This window comes from Drosophila novamexicana, unplaced genomic scaffold (assembly GCF_003285875.2).
Source record: "Drosophila novamexicana strain 15010-1031.04,08,12 unplaced genomic scaffold, DnovRS2.1 tig00000434-arrow-pilon, whole genome shotgun sequence".
NCBI classification, from domain to species: domain Eukaryota; kingdom Metazoa; phylum Arthropoda; class Insecta; order Diptera; family Drosophilidae; genus Drosophila; species Drosophila novamexicana.
Window position 1 is genome coordinate 697,123 of NW_020824802.1, and position 26,987 is coordinate 724,109.

General features: G+C 38.2%; 1 protein-coding gene across 4 annotated transcripts in view; it reads left to right on the forward strand.

Moving 5' to 3' along the window:
* The first annotated feature begins 978 nt into the window (after window positions 1–978).
* Window positions 979–26,987, forward strand: part of LOC115760346 (tetratricopeptide repeat protein 21B-like) — a 159,248-nt gene continuing 133,239 nt past the window's right edge. Inside the window, exons 1-4 of one of the 4 annotated variants that reach the window (XR_004017602.1) lie at window positions 979–1,070; window positions 1,137–1,489; window positions 1,809–3,470; window positions 3,532–4,017. Coding sequence is in view for 3 of the 4 variants with exons in the window: in XM_030701625.1 (XP_030557485.1) it covers window positions 1,959–3,470; window positions 3,532–4,134; window positions 9,090–9,164 (2,190 nt within the window). In the remaining variant the exon portion in view is untranslated. Of the gene's footprint in view, window positions 1,071–1,136; window positions 1,490–1,808; window positions 3,471–3,531; window positions 4,135–4,270; window positions 4,512–9,089; window positions 9,250–26,987 lie in introns of those variants that run through there. The other 3 variants (XM_030701625.1, XM_030701627.1, XM_030701624.1) reach the window with 3 other exon arrangements.

A 26,987-nucleotide genomic window follows, 5' to 3' on the forward strand; every position in this document is an offset into this window, starting at 1 on the left:
CTAGGGGATACCCTGAACCCTCTTCTTCCAACATCAAATGCATATATATATTCTATTTTAGAAGCTATATGTCAAGTTTGGTGACTTTAGCTCTTATTATTTACCAAAATTGCCCAAAAAACAGAATATCGATATCGACTTTTATCGATTGCTTGGAAACGGAGTAAGTTATCGATTATCGGAAAAAAACTCGATCTGCGCGGGAACTAGGAGCATCAACATCTAAAATTTCTCTAGCTCTTATAGGTTCTGAGATCCTTGCTTTCATACATACGGACTCTTGGTTCTTTCATTATGTGTAGGGATCGTTTAAATGCATGTGTGTGTATGTGTCCGCACAAGCAACAATGCGCACAACTTTAATTTTTTCACCAATGGCGGAGGCTTGATTTCCCTTTTGAAGTGACTAGTAATATGAAATAATGTAAGAGTTTGTCACGTCGATGCGAAATTCTTGCATTTAGCCTCGTTGTTGATGGTAAGGGTACGTAAGCGTTGGTATTTAAAATATTTTGGACCTGCTATGCACACACACTTGCATATTTTGTATATGAGTAGAAGCATATATGCGTTTGTGTGTCTATTGCCTGTCTGCCTGTCCGATGCAAATTTGACAAGATTTGAAGGTTTGTGATTTCTGAATTTCAGGCTCTGCACACAGAAGCACACACACATAATTGTGTGCGAAAGGGCAGATCATGGGCTTAAAGAAAATTTCATTAATGGCACGCGTCAGTCGCACTTATTTATTTATTATGATTTGGGGCTTGGATTAAATAAATTAAATGAAAAAGCTAAATAATTTAAGTCAATAAAATAATTATTACCATAAATACTATATATAGATGGATCAAACTTCAAACTTTATAACTCAGCACTTAGGCTATTACATTTACTTTTGGAAGTGGTTCTTTCCAGTAACTAGTTACTTTTGAATACTTGATACTTGAAATTGCGTAAATAAATGTTTGTCATCCTTAATATCCATCTCCACTCCAAATAGAATTTTTTAGGACTATCAATTCGGAGGAAAGTTATAAAACTTCTGAGGGTCTTGGTACTTGTGTTATGTATTAGTTTTTAACTATTAGCTTTTATTCAATTTATAATTAATTTTTCTCATTTTCCTACTTTAGATAATATGTTTTCCGTTTCAAGGGTTATGTGCAGCAGCATTAAAAATATTTGCACGATTTCCTTGCCAAAAGCAAATCGGGTTGTATATTCACAATTACAGCTGCCTCTTAAAACTCAAAATTTCACAACTTTAAAAAAAACCGAAACATTTGAAATATCAAGATTGCGTACCCATTGTAGGTGCATGGGTACAATTATTAAAATAATGCACGAAGAAAATAGGTTTTTTATAGAAATGAATGATCAAGTGGCTGATTTAAAATACTCTATTAATGATGGAGTTATGGAAATAAAGCAGACAAAGGTTCCTAAAAAACTGGGCGGACACGGTCTGGGCAAGTTATTGGCTAAGGTATTTGTATACCACCTCCCTTCAACAAATTTCATAAACCGTTGCTATGCAATCTGGTTGCTATTCAACAAACCAAACCGTACACAAATATTTGCATATATAAAAAATTGTATAGTATATTGAAGAAAGTCACCCGGTCAAATTTAGTAGTTCGGTTGGTTTTTAGTAAAATACATAAATGCGTTCAATTTAAAAATAATAATAAAAATGAAAATATAACACTAGATGTGATTAGTATGTAAATAATTTTAAGATATGACTACAATTGTTCATGTATGTATGCAGTAAAGATATTGTATGTGTAATTTGTTTCTTTCAGGTTGCTTTGGAATATGCGGTACAACATGACTTAATTCTCAAAATATCATGCAGTTTTGTACAATTCTATATTGAACATTATGAACCACGTTACTTAAAATATATCTTGTATTAACTGTGTAATTTATTAATAAACCTGAATACTATTAATATGGAAGCTAACGACTATAAAAGCTTGGTACTGTACTATGGAAGAACACGGTTTTATAATTCAATGCAGAAAACGGCATTAGACGGATTAACCAAGTTTCCCATGCAATCAGACTTTAGATTGTTCAATGGTATTGCGCTTGCCTTGGGAAATCGAATGCAGGAGTGTATCCGTGAATTGAACCCCTTAAAAAATGAATTGGATTTGGGCTTGGCAGCCAAAATGGCACTTATCTACGCTCACAAACATTGCCGCTTAATAAATATGGAAGCAATACAAGCTCTTGAGCATCGAATAGCCGACGAAAACAAAACCATCAGCACTTCTTCATGTTATTATACAGCTGTCTTCTTATACTTAGTTGGCAAGTTTGATGTGGCCCTAGATTACATCAGCAGGTCTATGAAAAATGAAGTCAATTCTGATGCAGCTCTGGTCCTGAAAATTTGGTGCGAACTGTCTATGTGTATGGATATATCTGCCAATCGGAAATTGCAAAGCTTGCTCGAAGGGTGTATTTCCCGAAGCAATGGAAAGAATATTGATGCATCATTAGCACTTGTACGATATTTACAAAAGCGACGACAATTTGAAGAAGCCCTTTTATTAATCAATAAGCTTAGCATACGATTTCCCGACACAAGCATACCCCTTATTGAGAAAATGGAAACGCATCTTGCTGCACTAGACTGGGATAAATCATTGGAAACTGCCATTAAAGTGATCAATATTGACTCTGTTAATGTGGCAGCTCTGCGCAATAGGGGCATGTTGAATATCGTGAGAGAAAGCAATTTCAAATCTGGGATAGCTACACTTCAACAGCTGCTAATTTCTGTAGAGTATGCTGAGCCCGGTAATCTTATACTTCTTATTACAATATGCCAACTATTTTCTCGCATCTGTTCAAGAAATTCTGAACTACTGGAATTAACCCTGCGATGTATTGAAAAGGTCAATGAATTGAATCCTGATAATGTGAACCTTTTAGTCGAATTAGGCTATCAGAAATTATTACTAGACAATATTTCCGATGCAGAACTAGCATTTCGCTCGGCTTGTAACGTTGATAGTAGCAACTTCAATGCGCTTTGTGGCCTAACGTTATGTAAATTGAAATCTCCTACAGATTTTGAGAGTAGGCAACAAATACAACAACAGTTAGCATACCTCACGAAGCTTACTGATTTTAACCCTAATCCAAGCGTTATGTATATGTCCGCTTTGTTGGCCGATCCAAAGGAGCAGAAGATATCAGTGAACTTGTTGGCAGAAGCAGCTGAGCTACATTTTCAAAAATTAGCTTATCTTCCCTTTGGTTTTGAATATATATGCTCCATGAATCCTGACTTTATGCTTGAGATATGTAGGGAGCTGATTCGACACACTCCAGCTCCAATAAAAGAATCACGTTATGACTTGGATTTGGGTCAGGAATCAATGCATATTACCCTCAAGCACAGTCTAAACATACTGGAAACCATACTACATATATGTCCCGGACACCAAGAAGTAAATACATATTGATTAAATCTGTATTACACATAAATTTTGCTTTTTTTTTTTTTTGCAGGCCTTGGTTTTGCGAGCAACGGTTGAATTTCTTTGTGGTCAGCATTCCAAAGCCATAAGCCGTTTGCAGCGCATTCTTAATTTATTTGGAGATACATTCACTGAAGCTCATATGTTATTAGCTCAAATACTAGTGGAAAAAAGGCAATACTTTAAAGCGTTAGAGTATCTAGAACTGTCTTTATCACAAGAATTTACAGTCCGTAAACGGCCCATGTACCATTTGTTAAAGGGTTTAATACTTAAGCATCAACAGAAGCTATCAGAAGCGTATCAGAGTTTTCTGTTTGCGTTGCAATTATTTGGAGACATGTCGAAAGGTGTCCAGCAGATTTATAATACGCGAACCTATAATAACATATCTAGTTCTCATAAAATGACTATATACATAGAGTTAATTTATGTTCTTCGCGAGATGGGCGATGTACATGGAATTTACGAAAGCGAACGTATTTTGCAGTCTGCCATTGAAGAATTTAGAAGCACTAGTGAAATGGGTCGTTTAGTTATTGCTCATTCGCAACTTATGCTTGAAAAATGTAATGTTATCGAAGCTATAAATCTCCTGTCTACAATCAAACCAGATGAATCATACTATATACAGGTAAGTGTAAAATTCAATATGAAAAAGTATATTAATTGATACGCTTATCGTTTCTTTATATTGCGATGCATTTTGTCACCATGGTAACTAAAATTACTTTGTTTACCGTGAACCTATTGCAATTGGGTAAAAACAGTATAATTGTTTTCAGCAAATGTATGTAGCAGAAGGAATAACTTCCGACCCGATAAAGTTTATATATTCATGATCAGCATCTACAGCCGAGTCAATACAACCATGGCCTTTTGCTTGTTTCTTTGCGAACTGGTCTCTCAATTTTAAGATATTATTATGAAACGTTTCATAGTTCCGTTTTTCTTTTGCATACTGCCATAAAATATAAAAAATTAAGTTCTTTTGTATACAATTTTCTTATGAAGATATATTCACCAAACTCGGCATTTATTACTTTTACTACCATATAATCGTAAATCTATATAAATAAAAAAATTAGTAAAAATTTAACATTATATTATGCAGTATAACATAACATATAACATATCTTATTTATTTTACGAGAAATATTTACTTTATATTTATTTATATACGACAAATAAGAGAACAAATTTATAATATATATAATGTGAACTGCAACCAAGTTTATGGAGCTGAAAGGTGAATAGAATATTGAGAAAAAAAGGATGATATAAGTTGGGTGCCACTGCTAAATAAATTTGCAGAACATTCTGGAAAGACATATACACTGTATCAAGAATGTCTTCGTACAGAAATTAAAATCTATATTCTTTCGTTACGCAAAAGCTAACTCGCAGAAGTTCTACAAAGAAAGTATTAATGCACTATCCAATATGTTTTCATACATTTATATATAAATAAAAAAACAAAAGTGTTCTAGTCGGGAGTTCTCGACTAGGGAATTCCCTGAACCCTCTTCTACCAACACCGAATGCTACTGGCGCTACGAGCTCGTTTGCTCGAGTAGTAATAAAACTAAATTCAAACAGAAATTCTTGCAATTCGCAATTTCGCTCTAGCTGCAGCAAACACGTTTTATATAATAACTCTTCAGTTTCTTGACCGATCTTGGGAAAGCTATAACATTAATGTTACTTTATACATTTGGTATGTTCTATCACTAACCATACAACATATGTTTTATGGTTAGTGGTTCTATTCAAGAAGTTACATGTCAAGTTTGATGACTTTTGCTCTATAACTTACGAGATTTGCTCAAAAAACAGTATTCCGATATCGACTTTTATCGATTGCTTGGAAACGGGGAAAGTTTTCGATTATCTGAAACTTGTACTGCGTGGGCACCAATAGGACCTACATTTAACATATGAAGTTTTTAGCTCTTATAGGAGATCCTTGCTTTCATACATACAAACGGATGGACAGACAGACGGACATGGCTAGATCAACCCGGCTTTTGATGCTGATCAAGAATATATACTTTATGGGGTCAGAGATGCTTCGCTGTGCCTGTTACATATATTTACCAAAACTACTTTATACGCTTTTTATTAGTTTTTAATGGGTTCAAGGCATAAAAATAACAAAATTAATTTGTTTAAATGCGCATAGAAGGCGAACAGATTTAACTTATATTTTAATAGAAATATAAAAAAGCCAGTGTTTTATTAAAATAAAAACTAAAAGTGTGTCCGCTTCGAAGGGGAGGACGATATTTAGATTGTTCCTTCTGCCTGTTACATAGATATCTACCACTAACCATATAATGTATATACATACATACAAAATGGCACTTTTTATCGAAACAAAAAAAAATCGAAACGAGGCGACCCCAATGGTACCTGCGAACATTTTAGTGTGCCCAGAAAGAGTAAGACTGCTGAGAGTGGCAGCCGAAGGCCGGCCTCAAAAGCCGAACGTTCAGTATGAAGCCGCATCTCGCTCAGCGCACAACGTCGCGGCTGATGATGCGCTTTCGTATTGTGAGAGTACTGCTACTATTGAATGATCAGAGGCGTCTGTTAATACGATTTTTTTTATAAATATTTTAATATTACTACCTCGTATATTAGAGCGTTTTTATACCTTTTACCCAATGAAAATGGGAACTAGAGAAATTTTAGCTGTGGGTCCTCCTAATGCCTGCACAGATCGAGTTTGTTTCCGTTAATCGATAACGTACTCCGTTTCCAAGCAATTGAAAAAAATCGATATCGACATCCTGTTTTTTGGTCAAATTGGGTAAATATTAAAAACTAGAGTCACCAAATTTGATATGTTGCTTCTAGAATATTATGTATATATCAAGTATCTTTCATTTTAGACCTATCGCCACCTCCCCGCTACCACCGCAGAGCCATAAATCAAGCTTATAACACAACTTGTATTGCCCACCAATTTAAGACACAATTCAAATGCACTTTACTTTTTTACAGTACACAAATATTCTTTGGTATAATAAGATAAACTGTAGAAAATTTGGCAAATGGTGCCGTCTGTAACGAGTTCGAGCCCTACTGTGGAAACTATGGGTTTTTCTTGGCTGGTCATGCTGTTGAGTAGAGTCGGCAACAAGTAATGCGGTCTGTTGCGAGTTCGAACCCTGCCAATGGAACTATTTTTTTATACCCTGAACCCATTGAAAATGGGTAAAAAGGGTATAATGCTTTTAAGTTATCTTCATTACTTCAAACGAGCGCGTTGCGCGAACTGCATTTGATGTTGGAAAATAAGGGTTCAGGGTATTCCCTAGTCGGGAGCTGCCGACTTAAGCCTTTTACGTGTTTAGTTTTTGAAATGCATGCATAGCCTCGTCGTTTTGAATGAATTTCTAAGCCAAAACTCCTTTAGAAATTTATAAGTAACGTTGTAAGAAGCTTACCTTACGAACCATAGCTCATTAGATGTCTTCTATAATATCCTGGCAATCCGAGAAAATTTCTTACATCTAATTATTTCTAATTACCGATAGTCTATGCGAGGTTTGTTAGTATGCCTTTTTCTGATATGACAAAGCCTTGTGTGTTTTTAATTTTATATTTACTGCATCTAATGTTTTAACAGATTTTATCTATATTATCTTAGCCGAAAAATATTATATCTTCAATGTAAATGTAAGTGATCATCCTTATGTGTTCCTAAAAATATCAGCTCGCAGAACTATAGATGGCGCGTTTTTCAACCCAAAGAAAATTCTTGCTGGTTTTACTATATCACATTATTTAAAAAAAATTCGATTGAACCCACTCTTCAGATTCAATACGAAAAATAATTTGTTATTGATCCATTGTAAGTACTCCTTTATTTTTGTCCGGCATAGGGTATTCGACTTCTATTGTCGCACTATTTTAGTACAATTCGCAAAGGTGAATTGACCGGGGAGCAAGTTTTTCACTTGGCGGCTTACTTCGTCTTTTATAGTAATTGGATATTGATAAAATTACGAGTATTATTTTTGTCAATAGTTTGGATATATTTTACTAAAGTCTCCTCCTTTTCTGGTTCTGTTCTTCTTGTGTTTTTATAGTTTGCTCGTTAATTGTCACTGTCAAGTTCTGTTCTGTTTCTATCTGACCAGCAGCATCTGTCTGGATATTGAAATGTCTTGTTGTTTTTAAAGCTTCATTTAAAGGCCTTTTACCTGTTTTAAAATGGGGTCTGTTAATAAAATAACTTGTATGGTTTCAAGACATGGTTGCGGCTTGGCTGCCACAGGAAGAGGTGGTTGATATGGTGCTATAGGATGAAGCGGTAGAAATGGAAGCGGTAAATTGGGGATTTGTCCAAAGTTAGTGAAGAGTTGTTATTGTTTTTCTTGTATTGTCTATGTATCACAAACGGATTTTGTTACTTTAATGTTTTGTGATGGAATTAGTGGTCCTCGTTAAGTAGTTGGGAATTTGGACTTTGTGCTGTGTTGTTCTTTGAGGTGGGTTTCTAAATGTCGAAACTGTCCTTTGGTAGAGGCATAATTAAGACGGTATACTTGGGTTTTCAATTTAAAACAGAAGTGTAACGTGGTGAGTAGATCTGTTAGTTCTTTCATGACTAGGTGGCGAGACATGTCTACACAGAGTCCGCATATAAAGGACTTGTCTGGTCAAGTAACCAACAGAGACAACAGCGACGGCTGTTGTTTTACAGAATTACAGCCCAAGAGTAAATAATGTTTGCGCACTCACTGTACTCTGCTGCCCACTCTCTTTCGCTGGCCTTTTGCCTTCTACATTGTCGTCCGCTGCCCACCGCTTTGAGCTGTAAGCGGTATTTTAAGCAAGTGACTTCAATAGTAGCGAACAGCTTGTTCGCGCATCTGCATAAAGGTAGTTTTTTTACATTAACGCCGTAGCAAAAACCCCGTAATTTTTACGCGCTATAACCATCTATACGCTACCCCGCCCGATCGAACAATTGTGCGCGCAGACTTGCATTGTAGTTCGGCATGTGTGAATCTTTTTGTGCAAGTGCAAGTGGAATTAGCGAAGTGACGTCAGCTATTCAAGCGGTGGTTGGAACCTTGGCTGCTCTTCTCTCCTCTGAACTTGTTCCCGTGTGACTTAGCAATGTTGATGACTACAAGCTGCAAGATTGCATAAGCATGGCATCCGACTTGCTGGTGAAAATTAAAACAACTGACAAATGTGAGTCAGGCCAGCATTGAAGAGGATCTTCAGTTAAGATTTGAGTAATTATTAGGCGTATACGGGCATTCTTTCAACGCGAGCGCGGAAATTGAGGCAAGGTTCAGCGGTCTCCACAGTGTTCCACTCTCAATTCAGCCGATAATTCGCGTTCTACTATTGTTGTTGCAAACCACTCTCGATCAACTTAAATTGCCGGATTTTAGTGGAGGCTACACAGAATGGGCCGATTTCTCGAACACGTTCACCACGGTCATTGACAAGGATCCGTATTTGACCAATATTGAAAAACTCCAGCCTCTACGGTCATGCCTCAAGGGAACAGCACTGGACACAATGCTTAATAAGCGTTTAAATAATAAGCGTCTTATTTTTCAGGCACACATGGCTGAGATTTTGGATTTAAGAAAGCTGGATAACGCTTGGACGACACAACTGCGCGAATTCAGATAAGGTCAACTCCCATCTACGTGCGCTAAAACCCTTGGGCAGTGTGGAACAGATCGCCGGTTGCATCACGTTGCTGCGAAAGCTAAATAGCACTACGCAGGTTAGCTGGGAATATAAGGCGCCGTTGGTCGTCGGAGGATAGAGAATCTTTGCTTAAACTTGAAAATGGCAGCTACTTCACAATGTAATAACAAAATCTAATATTTTTATGCATGATCTCTGGGGACAAAAACTGATTTGGGATGAGAGCTTGTCAGGAAATTCAAACACAGCCTGGGTCAACTTCTGCGCTGGTTTTGAGCATACTGGGCAGTTCCAGTATCCCAGTCGTGCACTTTCATCAGATAGTACAGTTAAGATTCATGGAGTTTGTGATGCCGACCTGAGCGCATGTGGAGCATGCAACTATGCAGTCTCAAATTGCCATGGCAACACCAGCGTACGTCTCTTGTGAAACTGTTCAGCAAAATATGCCAAATGGAAGTGTTCGTCTGTCGTTATTAATCTTTGTCAGACTCTGTCGCGGTTTGGCTTGGATTCGCGATGATGCCTCGAATTCAATGTTTTAGTTGCCAATCGGGTTGAAGTCATCCAGGAGCAGGAGCTCACCATTGACATTAGAGTGGGGATTTCTAGTTAAATTTGCTGAATAAGTTCACTCGCTTATTTTCTGACCGTGAACTAAATCGGTCATTTAGTGCACTCGTTCAGCTGTTCAGTCGGTCATGAACGATGAATTCTGCTTGGCTATTCACTCGGTAACATGAACGATTATATTTCTATTATTTTCAGTTGCAAAAAATATGTTATACTTTTTACTTATTATACTGTACCATTGATAATACATACTTAAAACTTGTAAGTAACAACTCAACAAATCAAAAGTGAAATTAAAATCCTGCTATCTTTTATGTTTATTAAGAACTGAACATCTAAAAAGAATGTATCGTTCAGGAACGGCTGAACTGCTGAGTTGCATACATCGTTCATGACAGACTGAACGAGTATCAAGAATGTATCGTTCATGACCGACTAAACGAGTACAAAATACATCATTCGTGACCGACTGAATAGCTGAACGAGTGAACTAAATGACCGATTTAGCTCACTAATCACTGAATAAGTTCAGTAGTTCATTTTAATGACCCGTTCAATCGAACTCGATCTGAACTAAACGACACAACTCTAATTGGCATAGAATGGCGTTATAGTGGCTGCATAGTGAGCTTTCCCGGTCTCCAATACGAAATCCAAGCTAAATCCATACAGCCGGGATTTACCTTGGATTTCGTGTTGGAGTCCGGGAGAGCTTACTATGCAACCACTATAGTGTCATTCCTATTAAATTTCATCGACAAAAACAGCTTGATTAATCTTTTCCTCAGATTGGTTAGGTCCCTGACATACTGTCGTCACCTTGCAAAGCACACACCTAGCTCTAGAGTGTTATAATGTTGATGGATCACGTTTATTTGCATTAGAATTTAAGAGCAAATTATAACACTCTAGAGCTAGATGTCTGCTTTCCTTCTAGTTTTGTTACGAATGGTATGTAATATACAGAAATATTTTGAGCTGCCAATTATGTGCTTGGTTGTTTTTAATATCCTATTAAGTTCTTTCTTTCATGAGCTGCATTCAGCTAGGTTACTAGAAAATTCTCGCAAATTGTTTACTATGTCTGGTAGTTAATTTATCGTTTTCTTTGATGTACTGGTAAAATCGGTAAACTGATTTGTAAAATTCGATTGCTGGGTTTTGAGTTTGCGAAAAAACTATAAGTTGTACAGATAGAATCTGCGGTATGGTAGATTCTAATTATTTTTCTGCTATGATTCTATTTTGTTGACGTCTTTCACCTCTTTGTATTTGTCTATGTTGTTCTAAGTTAATTTATATATGCTGGTCTGCGAACAGTACAATGATCTAGCTGTGGGTTTCGTGACAGCGGCGTTGGCGTTATTGGCAGCGTCGCTTGCTTTGGCGGCAGAGCTTGCACGACCATCAGAATTGGACTTGTTGCGTAAGGGATCTTTGAATCATTAAAAGCAATCATGCTGCAAACGGCTTGTTAGAATTAAATATTAAGTATTGGGGTGGAAGTTTATGTTTGAATTAAATGTTGTAGTGTACATACAGAGTGGTATGTTGTAACATACAACATATGGAAGCGAGCTGATGTTCGTGTAGCAACTAGCGGAGCACTCGCTGGTTCCGTCCTCTATGGTCGTCGGCTGCTGGTGGGTTAGGCATAGTACCACTATGCTACCTATTCGCATATATGCCTAATTATAAAACAATAAGCTTTCTGTTTGAACGACAGGTTCGTTTGAATTGAAAAAGTTGAACTTTAATTTTTTGACAAATATTCTGACTCATTGGAGGGGTGTTTCACACTTTTTCAAAAATGTATTCCTTTTTGGTGGAAGTAGTGATTTTGATTTTAACATCTAGTTTACACATGTCACGGGCAAGGTCGGGTTATAACCGCTAGTTTGTTATATTTCTGTATTATATACAGAAAAATAATATTTTGTTTTAAGAATTTCATAAATCGCTTAGAACAATTCAGCCTACCTAAAAAGCTCTCTGGGGTGAGGGAAGGTATTTTAATGCGGATATGTAAGTAAGCGTGTATGGTCCATTAAAAGCCTCTGTCCACTGACCACATTTCTTACACATTTTTGTAAAAAGAGTAAAATGCATCCTGTACGCTTTCCCATAAGAAAACACATACATATATAAATTGAAAATTTTTTTTTAGCAAAAAAAAGTGGATTTAAATAAACGAAAGAAAAATTAAAGTTTTCTCGCACCCGCAGCTGCCGAGTCGATCTAGCCTTGTCCGTCTACCTGTCCGATCTCAAGGATATTATAACCTATAAGAGCTAGAGACTTGAAATTTTAGACGTAGGTGCTCCTAGCAGATCGAGTTTGTTTTCGATAATCGACAACTTACTCCGTTTCCAAGCAATTTTGGTAAATGATAAGAGCTAGAGTCACCAAACTTGACATATAGCTTCTAAAATATAATATATATATGCATTTGATGTTGGAAGAAGAGCGTTCAGGGTATCCCCTAGTCGGGAGTTCCCGACTAGAACCTCTTACTTGCTTTTTAGTCTCACATTTGTTGTCGTTTGTTTTCAGTCTCTGCTGTTTATGTAGTTCATTTAAGTAGTTCGTCTTGCTGCCGTGTTGAGTAAAGATGTTTGATGTAGCGGCGTTGATATCGATTGTGCTGACTGTGAACCAGGGATGGGACAGGCCTGAGAACCGATGAGCCAGCCGGCGCGGCCCAAAGGGAAAAAGCATGTCCGACGAAAGTCTCTCCCATACGGTCCTATATAGGCAGCAACTCAATGCTAAGAGCGCAATTAAATGAATCCCATTGAGACAATTCGCATAGCCAGTTAATTTGCATCGGATAGCATGTAAGGCGAATTGGAGAATGAACTTCCAATTAAGATATTAGGATTTGCAATAAACTAGACGTAATTTGTTTTCGAACGGCTACTAAGCAATTTAGTCTGCACTACGTCTACAATTAAAATCTGGTAAAATTTCACAACAGAGTCTCTGAGCATAAATATAAGATTGTAAACCAAACTCCAAAATTAGAATTCTGGCCATTAATACCATAACTAGGAAGAAATTATGTCAATAGAGGGCATAAAATTAACCTCGAAGCCGAGGTTTGATAAGCGATGGCTTAAGTTTAATAATTGATTCTTATTTGGTTCACTAAAGTAACAAGTAACAAAAAGTACTTCGGTAGTTATTTTTTTATGAAAATACGTGTCCTAATACGTTTCCATGAAAAAAACTATGTAGCTCTTAAACTCGTTGAATATTGCTCCTTTAGACAATCAGGTTTACTAGGTTGTGAACTATTCTTACTACATAACGGTGTTTACAACTTTAATTGCCGATTAATCCTTGCATTACGCAATTACTACAATTCACGTAGGAATTCAAAAACAAAATACATAGACTCACCACAAGTGTTAAATTACAAAAAAAAAAAAAGAACACTACAAACCAATAAGAACAAGTAAGAGGTTCCAGTCGGAAGCTCCCGACTAGCGAATACCCAGAACCTTCTAATTAAAACACCAAATGCAGTTCGCGCAACGCGCTCGTTTGTAGTAATAAAGATAAATTTGAAAAAAAAAATTTCCTTGGCGGGGTTCGAACTCGCATCTAACCGCATTACTCGTTGATGAAAAACACGTAACAGGTTCTAGTCGGGAGCTCCCGACTAGGGGATACCCTGAACCCTCTTATTCCAACACCAAATAAATTAATAAAAAAAGTTCCCTTGGCAGGGCTCGCATTTGCAACTGACCGCATTACTTACTGTCAACTCTACTCAACAGCCACACCAGCCAAAAAAAAAAAATAATAATACTTTCCCCGGTAGGGCTCGAACTCGCGACAGACCGCACCACTTGATATGCCCCTACTCAGCAGCCACACCAACAATTAAGTTCTTATGATAAAGAAAGGAACTAAAATAACATTACAAAAAAAAACATGCAATTACCATGCTATCGGAATGCGAAGCAGCACGTATGAATGTGTGTGTGTACATGTATACAGAAATTCTTAAAGCTACTGCCCCATTCAATTGCGCAGTTGCATATAGCTTTGGTTTTTTCTTAACCGATCCTTATGAAATTTTCTACAGTATATCTTATTGTACCATAGAAAATTTGTGTATTCTGAAAAATCAATTGCATTTAAATTGTGGTTTAAATTGGTTGGCAATAAAAGTTGGGTTATTAACTTGATTTATATCTCTGGGGTGGTAGCGGGGAGGTGGCGATAGGTATGAAATGAAAGATACTTGAAATGTCTATAATATTCTAGAAGCAACATATCATGTTTGGTGGCTCTAGCTCTTATTATTTACCCAATTTGCTAAAAAAAAAACAGGATGTCGATATCGATTGCTTGGAAACGGAGTAAGTTATAGATTATCGGAAACAAACTCGATCTGCGCGGGAACTAGGAGCATCTACATCTAAAATTTCTCTAGCTCTTATAGGTTCTGAGATCCTTTGGCTCATCATACGGACGGACGGGCGGACGGACAGACAGACGGACATGGCTAGATCGACTCGCCTATTGATGCTGATCAAGAATATATATACTTTATGGGGTCGGAGATGCTTCTCGCGACAGACCGCTCCACGTGCTATACCTCTACTCAACAGCCACACCAATAATAAGGTATTATTGAGAAAAAACGAATTAAAATAGCACCACAGAAAACAATCGCAACTGCAAGCTGTTGATAGAATTCGAAGCAGACGCGCACGAATGTGTGTGTGCACATGTATACAGAAATTCTTTGAATTTGCGTATGCTGCCCCCTCCAATTGCGCAGTAAAACATAACTTTAGTTTTTTCTTAACCGATCTTAATGAAATTTTCAACAGTAGATCTTATTGTACCTTAAAATATTTGTATATGGATTTTTCACTTAATTTAAAGCTATGTGGTGATGGCGGGCAGGTGGCGATAGCTATAAACTGTAAGATACTTGATATACTGTCGAGTCCCGATAATTCGTCCCCCGCTAAATCGAAAACCTCAATAATTCGTAAAAAATGCTGTTCCCTTGAATAATATTCGTTAATTTGTCAAAATTCCATACATTCTGGTCCCCTCGTTAATTCGCAGTATTTTTGCAACTCATGGTATAATGAACCTTTGATAAATTGAAATTTGGTTTCGTAACCTTTTATAATTCGTAATGCAATGCCATATTTTTGTCGGATTTTTTGACTAGGATGATGATGACGCCGAAGGAGATACAATTTTTTTAACGCATGCTGTTCATGATATTGACTTTGAGAACTAGAAAGCTTAGAAACGAGATAAAAGAACTAAGAAAAAAACATGAAGCAATCGAAATTTACAGACTTGTTTAAGTTTAATTTTAAATGATTTTTTTATTTAATTTGTAAAACATACAAATGAATTTACTTATATTGTTTGTTAAATTCCAATTAATTTAAATATGTAAACATGATGTAAAATATAAAAGCCCCGTTTTTTCGATTTTTTCTTTTTTGACCCTCGGTTAATAGAAATCTCCATAAATCGAATTCCTGTTAAATCGTAAAATATGTGATCCCCCTGCTATTTCGAATTATCGGGATTCGATTGTATATATACTATTCCAGAATCTACATGTCCAGTTTGGTGAATTTAGCTCGTATAAGAGATTTGCTCAAAAAACTGGATTTCGAAATCCTTCATTCTACCTGCTACACACTTGCACAAATACATTATACATTAACCCATTTTCAATGGGTTCAGGGTATAGTATCTTTGCTTTGGGGGCTTAGCTCTTCGCCGCCGAAGTGAAGTTGCGCTCTCGGGGACAACCGATTAGCAGTGCACGATTGCTGCGGAGATCGGCGGTGAAATTCACACTTTAATTATGCTCTTGATGACAACGTGGATCCTTGCCCTTAACTAAATTCTAATTATAATACAATATGTTTAACAATGCCCATATCCTATTGATATTAGAAACGTCTCCTTGCCTTACTTACTACTAATACTTATGATCCTTATAAGCTAACAGAATGGGCATCGAAATGGAATGTGTGCATAAACGCAGGTAAATGTGCAAACGTGACTTTCACAAATCGAGTGCAGAACTGCCCAGTGTATCACTCAATGGAAGAGTACTGGATCATTCATTTGCGCACAGGTACTTAGGTGTCATCCTAGACAGAAGCCTTACCTTCAAAAGACATGTCACGTCACTGCAGCACTCATATAGAGCCAAATTAAACAAGATGTCCTGGTTACTCTCCGCCAAAAACAAATTGTCGCTGAAGAACAAGGTCAAAATATATAAGTGCATTTTAGCTCCCAGCCTATTCTATGCCATACAGGTGTACGGTATTACTGCCAAGTCGCACCTGAATAAGATCCGTGTGCTACAAGCTAAGACCTTGAGGATGATCTCTGGGTCTCCATGGTACATAAGGACACGTAACATTGAGCGCGACCTTAAGGTGCCCAAAATAGGTGACAATTCAAGTGATTGCCCAAAAATACACGGAGAGGCTAGGAGCTCATCCAAACTGTTTAGCTAGACGCCTAAATACTGCCTGTCACCGTACAAGAGTAAGGAGGAGACCCATCACCCTCAAGACCTCCTGAACTGGGTCTTGACATAAATATCTCATACTAACATTTAGACGATCTCCCCAGTATCACCCCTTAAGCCTCCCACTTATAAGTTATCTTTAATTCATTGTCATGTTCTAACATGATTTATATTGTTATTTTTAGTTTAATTTTCTGATTAGTTTAAGTTGCCTTGCAGGGTAGCAGCACACTTGTCTTGTTGAATAAATTTCATTATTACCTTTAAAAAAAAAAAAAAAAAAAGAAAAAAAAAGTGAATCAGGACTGTGGGGACTGTGGGGTAGCTGATCCAAGTAGCCCCCTCATAAAGTTCTTATTTAGGGATTTGAATATAAGTTTGAAGCAAATCGTACAAAACTTTGTATATCAGCCAAAAAATTTTTTACCCACAAAAAGTGAACAAACCGTCTCAAATGAATTTTCTTAAAGATCTTTGCGAATGAGATTCCATCCGAAACTTGGCACATTCCATCTTTGACCCGAATCTAACATCCAAAAATATTGGAAGTACCAAAAGTGTAATACACGTATAAATAGAATTTTCACAAATATTTGAAAATGGTTTTGAATCCGATCGGATGGGAATTAATGAACTTTCGATCGATAGTGTTATTTCTGTGTCACAGTGACAACTGTGAAAGTTACAAAAAAATATCAGTGACAAATAACAGCGACTGTTACTTGACTCTTAGGCGCGAAGTTTTTTTAAATATATATAAATAAACCAATTAAAATGTAATATTGTAATGCTCTATAACAATTTATTTTTTTATTATATTAAATTTAAATATTATAATATAGAAAGATAGAAAAGGTTTTCGATTTCATTTAAAAACAGCAGTACAATATTTTTGGCCACTTATCTTTTTAGTTGCTTCTTCAAAAGGCCGCAAAATAAAAACAACTTGTTTGATTATAGCCCAGTCACTGCATTTAATAGCAGGCAAGGCCTTATCGCATAGTGCCATAGTGCTTTTCACAGCATCCTCAGTCTTTAGGAAGAAAATGTAAGATATTAATATAATAGGGATAAGATATTAGTATATGAAACTAAATACAAAACAAACAACATAATGTACCTTTAAAAAACGTTCCAGCATATAAAATGTGGAATTCCACCTGGTTTCAATGCTTTGTATTAAGCGCAAAGGCTCGATTCCATCGTTACGCTGGTACGCCAAGAATTTGTTGTTTGCTGTAGAGCTTTTTTTAAAATGGCTCACAATGCGTTTGACGTTTTCAATAATATCTTGCACAGTCTCATTTTTTAGTGCGTCCTTTACCACCAAGTTGATCGAGTGCGCCAAACAACCAAAATGTTTCCATTTTACATGGTCAATTATGGCACTTTTTATATTTGAAGGATTGTCTGATACAGCAAATACAATTTTATCAAAAATATTCCAAGTCTTGGTAATATTTTCCAAAGCTTCAGCCAGATTGATTGCAGTATGTGCTTCAGTTAACGGGTTATATTCAAGCAACACTGATTTTAGCTCAAAACTCTTGTTTACAAAGTGGACAGTGATTCCAATAAAACTTTGATTGCTTCGGCGTCGACGTCCAGCAGTCTGGAGTCAGGCAAAAGTACTCCTCATTGGAAAGTAATTTTTGGACTCTCAGTTTACACTCTTCATAAATAGCCGGAATCATGGTGCGCGACATTTTATGTCGTCTTGGCAGCTCATATTTTGGGTTAAGCACACCAATAAGTTTGCGAAATCCTTGGTCCTTGGAATCTATGTATTGCCTTTGTTTTGGCGTAAGTTCTTGAGCACCAAATAGAGCTTTAATTGTTGGTTGACGACACATTTGCTCTTGCTCTGCACAATCTTCTTCCTCCTTGTTTTCCGGATCTTCATTTTCTTCATTTGAATTGATTTGAATCATTTCAAACGCAGGATTTGCTGTTGCAGCTACATTTGCCTTCTAATAAATATATATTTTTGAAAATGTTTTTATAATAAGTTAACAAAATAAACATGTGCGCAAGTACGTACCTTTTTTTGGCACAACACATGTTGGATGCTTGCGCATAATGTGTTTGTGCAAATTACTCGTTGGCGTATTATACGAGTACCTTTCCTTGCAAATATTGCATTTTGCAAACTTGTCGTCGACAGCCTTGAATAGGGACCAAATTTCACTCGTTTTTTTTTATCCATTTTAAGATAAGGTAAAAACGTACGCACAAATTAAAACGGTTTTTGTAAGTGAGGCCGTATAGTTGCAAGTTCAAAATAACAGCCAAGTACACATCAGTTTCATAGTTCTTAGCTTTGTAGCCAGTACGAATGTAACAACCTGAGTACAGGCCTGTGACAGAGTACTCAGCTTCTCGTCTAGTACGAAAGGAACAACCTGAGTACAGGCCTGTGACACAGTACTCAGCTTCTCGTCTAGTACGAAAAGAACAATCTGATTACAAATCGGTAAGACAGCAACTATAAAAATACAAAAACGGTGCAAGTTTTTGATAAGACAACAACCATAAAAATTAAAAAACTGCAAGTTTTTGATATTTATTAAAAAGTATATCTTCGTGTAAAGTGTATACAAATTTCGCCATCAACAATGAACCAGTCATTTGTTATATCGTCGCAATAATCTCTTAGTGAAATTTTCGGTGTCAATCTTTTGAGTAAACAACGACCAAAAGTAGACCCATGCTTTACTATCCGTGCATTCCATAGGATGATTTTTGTCGCTGTTACTTTTGAAAGGTGGAACAGCAGCAACTAGTTACTTTTAAATACTTGTTACTTGTAACAGGTTGAGTAAATATCGCTCATCCCTAATGTCAATTTATCATTGTTGGGGGTGGAATGTCGTAAATTGCAGTAACACGTATTCATTAAGTTTTTATGTAGGGTTTGGCAAAATAAGCTTGAGTCAAATCGGTCAATACTAAAAGATTCGGCTATATTTATTTAAATTTGCAAAAAGTGTGAAACACGTCATTAACGATTTTTCGTAAAGATCTGCATTCTACCCAACCTCTATTTAAAATTGTGTTTTAAGTGCATCAAATAAAGAACCAAGTATTGGGATCATTGGTGGTATAAACTTTCGTTTATTAAACCATTGACCTGTATTTGCCACCCAAAAAGGTATCGAATAAATTCTCACAAAGAGCTTTGAAAATAATTTTGAAGCTGATTGGATGTTTATCAAAATCACTGAAACACGTACTCATTAAGTTCTTATGTAGAGCTTTGAAAATAATAATATTGATGCAAACAGAAAAACTTTAAACTTAGCCCAAAAAATCGTTGAATCGTCTTTTTATCGAGGAATCTTGATTTCCAAAAGTGTGATTTTTCAATTGTCAATTGATTTTTCATATATGTAGATCTTTGGAAATAAATTTGAACACGAACCGTCACCCACCAAATCTTTTACTTCCATTTCCACCAAGGAGGAATGCATTTTTCGAAACACTCCTTCAATGAATTTCAACAAAGCTCTATAAAAATGAGTTTGAGACCGATCGGATGGTAGACAAAAATATTTCATATAAAAGTTTTTCGCGATTACAAAGAGATAAAAGGGCATGCCTCACAACTCAATTTTAAAATACAAAACGCAAAAAAAAGCTCAACAAATAAAAATATTGTGAATGTACCAGAAAAACTATTGTTAATTCATCCCAAATAGAAGAAATATAAGAATATGATCAGAATTTGTACCCTATAACATCCGATATATATCAGAACATGCTAACTTCTTGAGGATGGGTTACAAATTATAAAGCATATTAAAGATCAAGATCAATCAAAGTATTTAGAAATTTAAGCATAAACATAGTTTTGTAAATCAAATCCCAAATTCACAATTGTGGAAATCCGTCATAAGCATCCGCTACAGCAGCCCAAATAAACGCTGATGCACATTGAGTAACAAATATACAGAGACGGCATTTGGATCAAAAGCTCTGAGCAACTGAGGTTGCATGCACAACACCCGGCTGTCTGCAGCTACTCTGCCGTTGCTCAAAATTCAATGACAACAACAAAAATAATCAAAACAAACGACTCGACTAAACAGGGTATCAAAGCCTCGACGCGCCAAATAGTTGTTGGTATGTGTGTCTCATCTCACATAACTTGGTAAAAAATATGCATCCATGTGTGTCGGCCATCCAATGGAAGTATATGAAGATTGCAACATTCTGTTGTGCATGTGACGTCACAGCCTAAGGCTTAATGTGCGATCGTTGCGTTCAGTATTATAAAAGAGCCATCCAATGGAAGTATATGAAGATTGCAACATTCTGTTGTGCATGTGACGTCACAGCCTAAGGCTTAATGTGCGATCGTTGCGTTCAGTATTATAAAAGAGCCTATTAATAAATTACGTTAAAAAGATAGAAATATTTTCTAAGCGACACAAGAAATTAAATTCGATAAAATGTGACGTCATAATATATGATATTGGTGCGCCGTGTGCGTAACCTTTTGATTTGAACGTCATGGACTGCTGGCATTCGAATTTTCTACCTACTTGCGCCGGTACTCGGCTCTGCAAGTACTCAAATCGTGTTGTTGTTGTTTCTTCACGCTGCCTTGTAGTAACGACAGAGAAACCAGAAACAATTACCAGAATATCTGGGACAGATATCCTTCCTTTATGGATCGCGCAAAAATGTGCAAGCCGGATCCGTCTCATGCATAAACCTAAAGAGATAGGATTTGAAGCATCCATTACCCACGGCCGTACGTCCGAGACTATACGATTAGTCCAGCCGTCATAAGGAGAAGTCACCCATCGTGCCTGCTGTTCTTCTGTTATTGCCTCTGCGGTATGATCTCCAGTTGTTAGTAGATCCAGCGGCGGCATTCAGGCCAGCATTAGTGCTGCGTCGCCCGAGAGGGTTCAAAAGGCGCAGAGGACCCGGAGTGCGCATCTTGCCCTGCCCTGTATTTGCGGCTGTAGGAAGGGATCGTTTTTGAAGGTCCCCAGGTCGGTGACGCGTAGAGGACCATCACCGGACCACATTGCAGATGAGCCGTGCTGTATAGGCCCTCCAATGTTCGCCATTATGCCGGAGTGTGCATTTGCGGCTTTGCTCGCCTTTTCTCCATTTTAGGTGGTATTTTAGGTGGTGTTTAAAGCTAAACCTGTGATTCAGCAAGTCACCTAGATATTTTATAGCCGTTTGTGAAGTCACCTGTAGGTAAGGCAAGTCGGAACACTCTGTCGTACAAGTGTCAAAGTTTCAAATCAATGTCTAGCGCTGTCACAAGGCAGTACGTTTTAGCCCCGGCGCGCCATTGCGCTCTTATTTATAATTGCGTCGACAGTGGTTCTTTGTTTGCGGAACGGCACGTTATTGTTGCCCGATCTGCGCAGTCGTCCCGTAGGTGCCTATCCAGGGAGTGAGGTCCACGCGAGGGTTGACTCCGGTCCTTATGAGAGCCAGGGTTCAGAACCAGATCGGTATTAGTCAGGACAATGTCAACTGATCCTGCACGGCCAACTGAATGGTTACGGACAACAAGCGTTTCTCGAGACCTTACCATGGTTTTAACGGGGCGGGGGCAGGTGAAGCATTAGCCCCGCAATCGCTTCCACTTGATTTCACTCGGTTTACTAAGGTGCTGGAATACTGTGGCCTGTCAGCCCGTGTCGTCAGATATGTAGCTGCTTCCAGTATGCCGTAATTAAGACTTAAATGGGCTGGGGTCTTAATGGATCCTACAGAATCCTCTGTGCTCGTCATTTGACCGATGGGAGTTATGCCGCCCCGACTCGGCCGAGCCCCGTTTGTGGCTACGCTGCCGGAGCGGTGGGGATGGCTTAACCAGATTCGCGGCCTTGTGTACCCGTTGGCTTTGGCGGGCAGCTAGGTATTTACGGATGTGCTATTATATATATTTGTCTGCGGTTTTTGAGCATTAGTGCTCCGCTTTGCGATCACTGCCAACTCCAGATTCGTTCAGACTTTAGTTTAAAGACGATTTTTCTTTGCAGAAGCTGCAGCGAAGGTCGCAAAACGGAGCACCACAGTCTGTACCGCGTCTTTCACGTTTTCTGTCTCTCTCAGAAAAGGGTAACATGCCTGCATGCAAACACTTAGGTACCGAGCTACAAGAAAAATTAATGGCTTAGTGTTTTTATTAAGTGATATTGGGGATAAGTATTCAATTATATATTTTCCTGCGTTCATACATAGAGAGTGTATCTTACAGGTTATTTTACCTTTACGATTTTATAAAAAACAAGTAAAAGGCTCTAGTCGGGAGCTCCCGACTAGGGAATAATTTGAACCCTCTTAGTCCAACAATACAGCTTTAAGTACGCGCTCGTTTGTAGTAATAACGATAAATAAAAAAAAATTTCTTGCCAGGGTTTGAACTCGCAACTGACCACATCACTTGCTGACGACTCTACTCCACAACCACACCAATAATTGCGTCTTAGTGGGAAAAAAACGAATTAAAATAGCAGTACAGAAAATAATTTATTCGCAATTGCAATGCTGTTGATAGAAAGAATATGTGTGTGTGTACATTTATACAGAAATTCTTGGAATTTGCGCTAGCTGACGCAAACACGTGGGCGTCAACTTGTGTGTGTTTCTTAACCGATCTTAATGCAGTATTTTCTTATAGCCTCTGTCCACTGAACACATTTCTTACACATTTCTGAAAATGTGACATTTTTGAAAAATGTGTGATAGCGGCCTGTGCGTTTCCCCATAAGAAAACACATTTCACGCATCTTTCAAAAAAGGCACATTTTTTAAAAATGTGTAAATTCCCCCCGAACATTTTGCGATGATTAATCGGGATTTTTATCGGTGTTGTGAAAAGAGTGAAAGTATCATACCCATAACAGCTGATATAGGAACGAAGGCAAGCGGCAACTTTAAATAAGAAATTTAATATTAAAATAGTCCCACAGTTTATAGAATTTAAACATGGCGAAATCTCGATAAGAGTACCTGAAATAGAGCCATTACTTCGAGACCGCCATTTTTAAGTTTTGGAAAAAAAACTACGGCGCTTATGTAAATTAAGGATATTCGATCAGCTGTTTATTTAAAGAAGCGGTACTTTTGTTATGTCAAAACGTCAATTGTATTTTAATTGTGGCTTAAATTGGTGGGCAATGAATGTTGAGTTATTAACTTGATTTATAGATCTACGGTGGTAGCGGGGTAGCACTAAAATGAAAGATACTTGATATATATATAATATTCTAGAAGCAACATATCAAGTTTGGTGACTCTAGCTCTTAATATTTACCCAATTTGCTTAAAAAAAACAGGAATCCAATATGGATTTTGATCGATTACTTGGAAACGGGGCAAGTTATCGATTATCGGAAACAAACTCAATATGCGCAGGCACTAGGAGGACCTACAGCTAAAATTTCAAGGTTCCAGCTTTTATAGCTGGACGGACGGACATGGCTAGATCGACTCGGTTGTTGATGCTGATCAAGAATATATATACTGAATGGGGTCGGAGATGCTTCCTACTGCCTGTTACATACATTTCACAAACATATTATACACCTTTTACCCATTTATAATGAGTTTAGGGTACTAAAAGTAATAAAAAACTATAATTATCCCCTGATCCCGTTGAAAATGATAACTGGTTGTTATCCCACCACGGATTGACAACGAAATGAAGAGCTCCACGAAATCCACTAGAGAGCGAATTTCTGTGCACAGCGCGCTAGACAACTCTGAGGGTTCTCAGCAACAACGGTGTCAATAGGAACAGGAAAGGGTTTATCAGATTGCGACGACTTTAGATCCATGGGGACAAAACAGCGGTGGGAACTTGTTAAGGAAAAGCGGCGCTGTTCTTGCTGTTTTATGCGACATCGTGCACAACAGTGTAAATCAAAGAAGATATGTTACCAAGATGGTTGCGAGGCAACGCACCATGTGCTGTTACGTCTACCACGAGCAGTGGTAAAGACGAGCACACGGGCCAAGGTAGAAATAATCAGGCTAAGTCAATGGTGTGTCGTTGTGATTCATGGAAGGTGCGCAAGTAAGATACTGTTTCGATAGTTCCCATCACGCTCTATAGTAAATCAAAAGCGTGCGCACATATGCATTGATGGATGATAGGGCTAAGTGTACGATAATAGAAAGAGCGCTAGGAGACGAACTGAAACTAGATGGTCCTGCGCACCCAGCTGTGTCTTAAATGGACAGGCGACATAACCAAGAACGAAACTGAGCTATGTCTGTGGCTGTGAGCATTTCAGCTCCTGAACATAATGCGGCACAGTATGCATTAAAAAACGTGCGAACTGTAGCGAACTTGGGCTTACCAGAGCAAAGTATTGGGTCACTGTTGCTTAAGTCTCGGAAGCATTTATCTATGCTTCCTAACATGCCATATAACAACCTAAAGGGATGGATGGGGCGCTGATATGCAGATAATGAAGGCAACATCAACTTATCTAGAAGACGAAAAACGCTGGCAGACTGGACTGCTATGGAGGTTTGATCGTATGCATCCGCCAGACTCTTTTCATATGTTTGTTAACCGCCTTAAATGTTTAGAGGCAAAGATGTCAAAAGACACACCACTGAAAGAGTTCATGATAAACTCGATTAGTGACTTCAAGCAAAGGGGCCGGCGGAAAGGTAGTGAAATAGTAACAAGCACGACATCGTGGATTCTTCCTTTCTCTACAGTCACCAATCCAATAACAAGAAAAAAACGAGCCTGGTATTGGATGCGGCCGCCAGAGTTAGTGGCATGTCGCTGAACGATTGTTTGCTGTAAGGCTCAGATACAGTAGCGTCTTTAATGACCGTGCTAATACGCTTTAGAGAAGTTTGTCTGGCGTGATGGAGATTCGTCACGCTTCCCTGAATCTTACGTTATGCAAGTCATGACGTTTGGAGCTTCCTGTTCGCCAGCCCTAGCAAACTACGGCATCCGAATGCCGTTTGTGCGATTTGCGAAAACACTTTTATAGACTACTGGCTGCAGTCTCGCAACTAGACATTAAATTGGAAGTAAGTTATACAGGCGCTGGATGACGAGGATTTGGAAAAGCGTATCAGCGTTCAGGATGAAGTGCAAGAGAGGGTGTTGGGTCTGTGGCCCTCTCGGGCTGCTGGGATTTTAAAATATACACGCTAAGATCGTCCTTCAGAACATATGGCGATCCAACATCGAATGGGATGAGGACCTCACCAACGAAGACGAAGCCGATTGGCTTCACTGGCTCAATCTAGTTTCACCGTTGAATGCCGAACGGTTTATGAAGTGGGTGAGCCGATTTCAGACTGTACAGATGCATACAGTACGCCAATATTAATGCTTACTCTGCAGTTGTATTTTTGCGGCTAAACTTAATGACCAAGTACATTGCTGTTTGGCAGCCTCGAAAACGAAGCCCGTGTCCATACCTCGTATCGAACTGATGGCCGCAGTCTTAGGTCAGAGTCTGGCCAAATGTATCCAACATGAAATTTCATACGCATACAAATTAGTGCATTTGTATCTACAACTTTAAATTTGCCAATTACAATGAGAAATGCATATAGAAAATGAGTTTACTAATGGGAGACTTGAAGAACGATACGTCGCGCTTTTTTGTTTCCAAACTTAGACTCAAGAATACAATTTTCATTAATATAAGCATTGCCTGCAGAACGCCGTCGCGCCCCCGATGTCGCCGCCGCCGCCGCGTGCTGGGTCAGCAAATACCAATAGTCAGTGGTTAACTACTCCCCCTCTCAAAGACCGACCGTCCTCGGTCGCGCTTAAGTTTTCCAATTTCCTCGACAATTTCCGGGAGTTTCTACGTTTGATCGTCAGCCTATGGAGCCAATAGACTCCAGCTCCCACAGCGCAGGCCAACAGCATTATGCCGAGGGAAATCGACAATGTATTTCCGACTGCAACACTATCTTTGACCTCTTTGATGTAGTTAATGCTATCTTCACTCAGACGGTGAATGTAGGGAAGGCTGAGTAACGAATCGTGGTCGCTGATGTTTAGCAACAGTGATGCCGCTACTACCGGGAACCGATTTTGCACGCTCTTGCTATTAATGGTCGTGGAGTTTAAGTACAGAACCATTGTGGGCGACTGAGGGTTTAACAGTGTCGGTCAGTTGATTAATCTTTTCCTGCATCCTAGAGTTTATGGAAATTTGTCTATTGCTTGCAGTGACCAGCTGCATCTGAGTCAGTTCTGTTTTCCTGAAGTCGTTTGCGTCCGGGGTGCCAGCTGCAACTTTAAGGGATGTTTCCAAGAAGTCAAAGCTTCTTACTTTGCAATGGTGTACATCGAGAGCGCACAACATATCCAGCGTCAATTTCCAGCAGTTTTCCCATTGGGATTGTGGAAATATCCCGTTAGTTTCATAGTCTCATCTGTCGTAGTCCTACAGTCCTTGAGATTGGTCGTGTGACGTAAGTATCCGTAATTGTCCCAAAGTCGAATATCCCCGTCCATAATTGGTATGTAGTGCGCGTGCGAGTAGTCGGTCACCCGTGCCATTGTCATGGATATGATTGAAAGTATGGTGAGTGTAATCCTAAAATGTTAAAACTACTGTTATGAAAATGGTAATGAAAGAATTGTGCTTTAAATTCAACAGAGGTTGTCCTTGTGGACCACCCTCAACCCCACCGTTGTCCTCAAGCTTTTTCTCAACCAC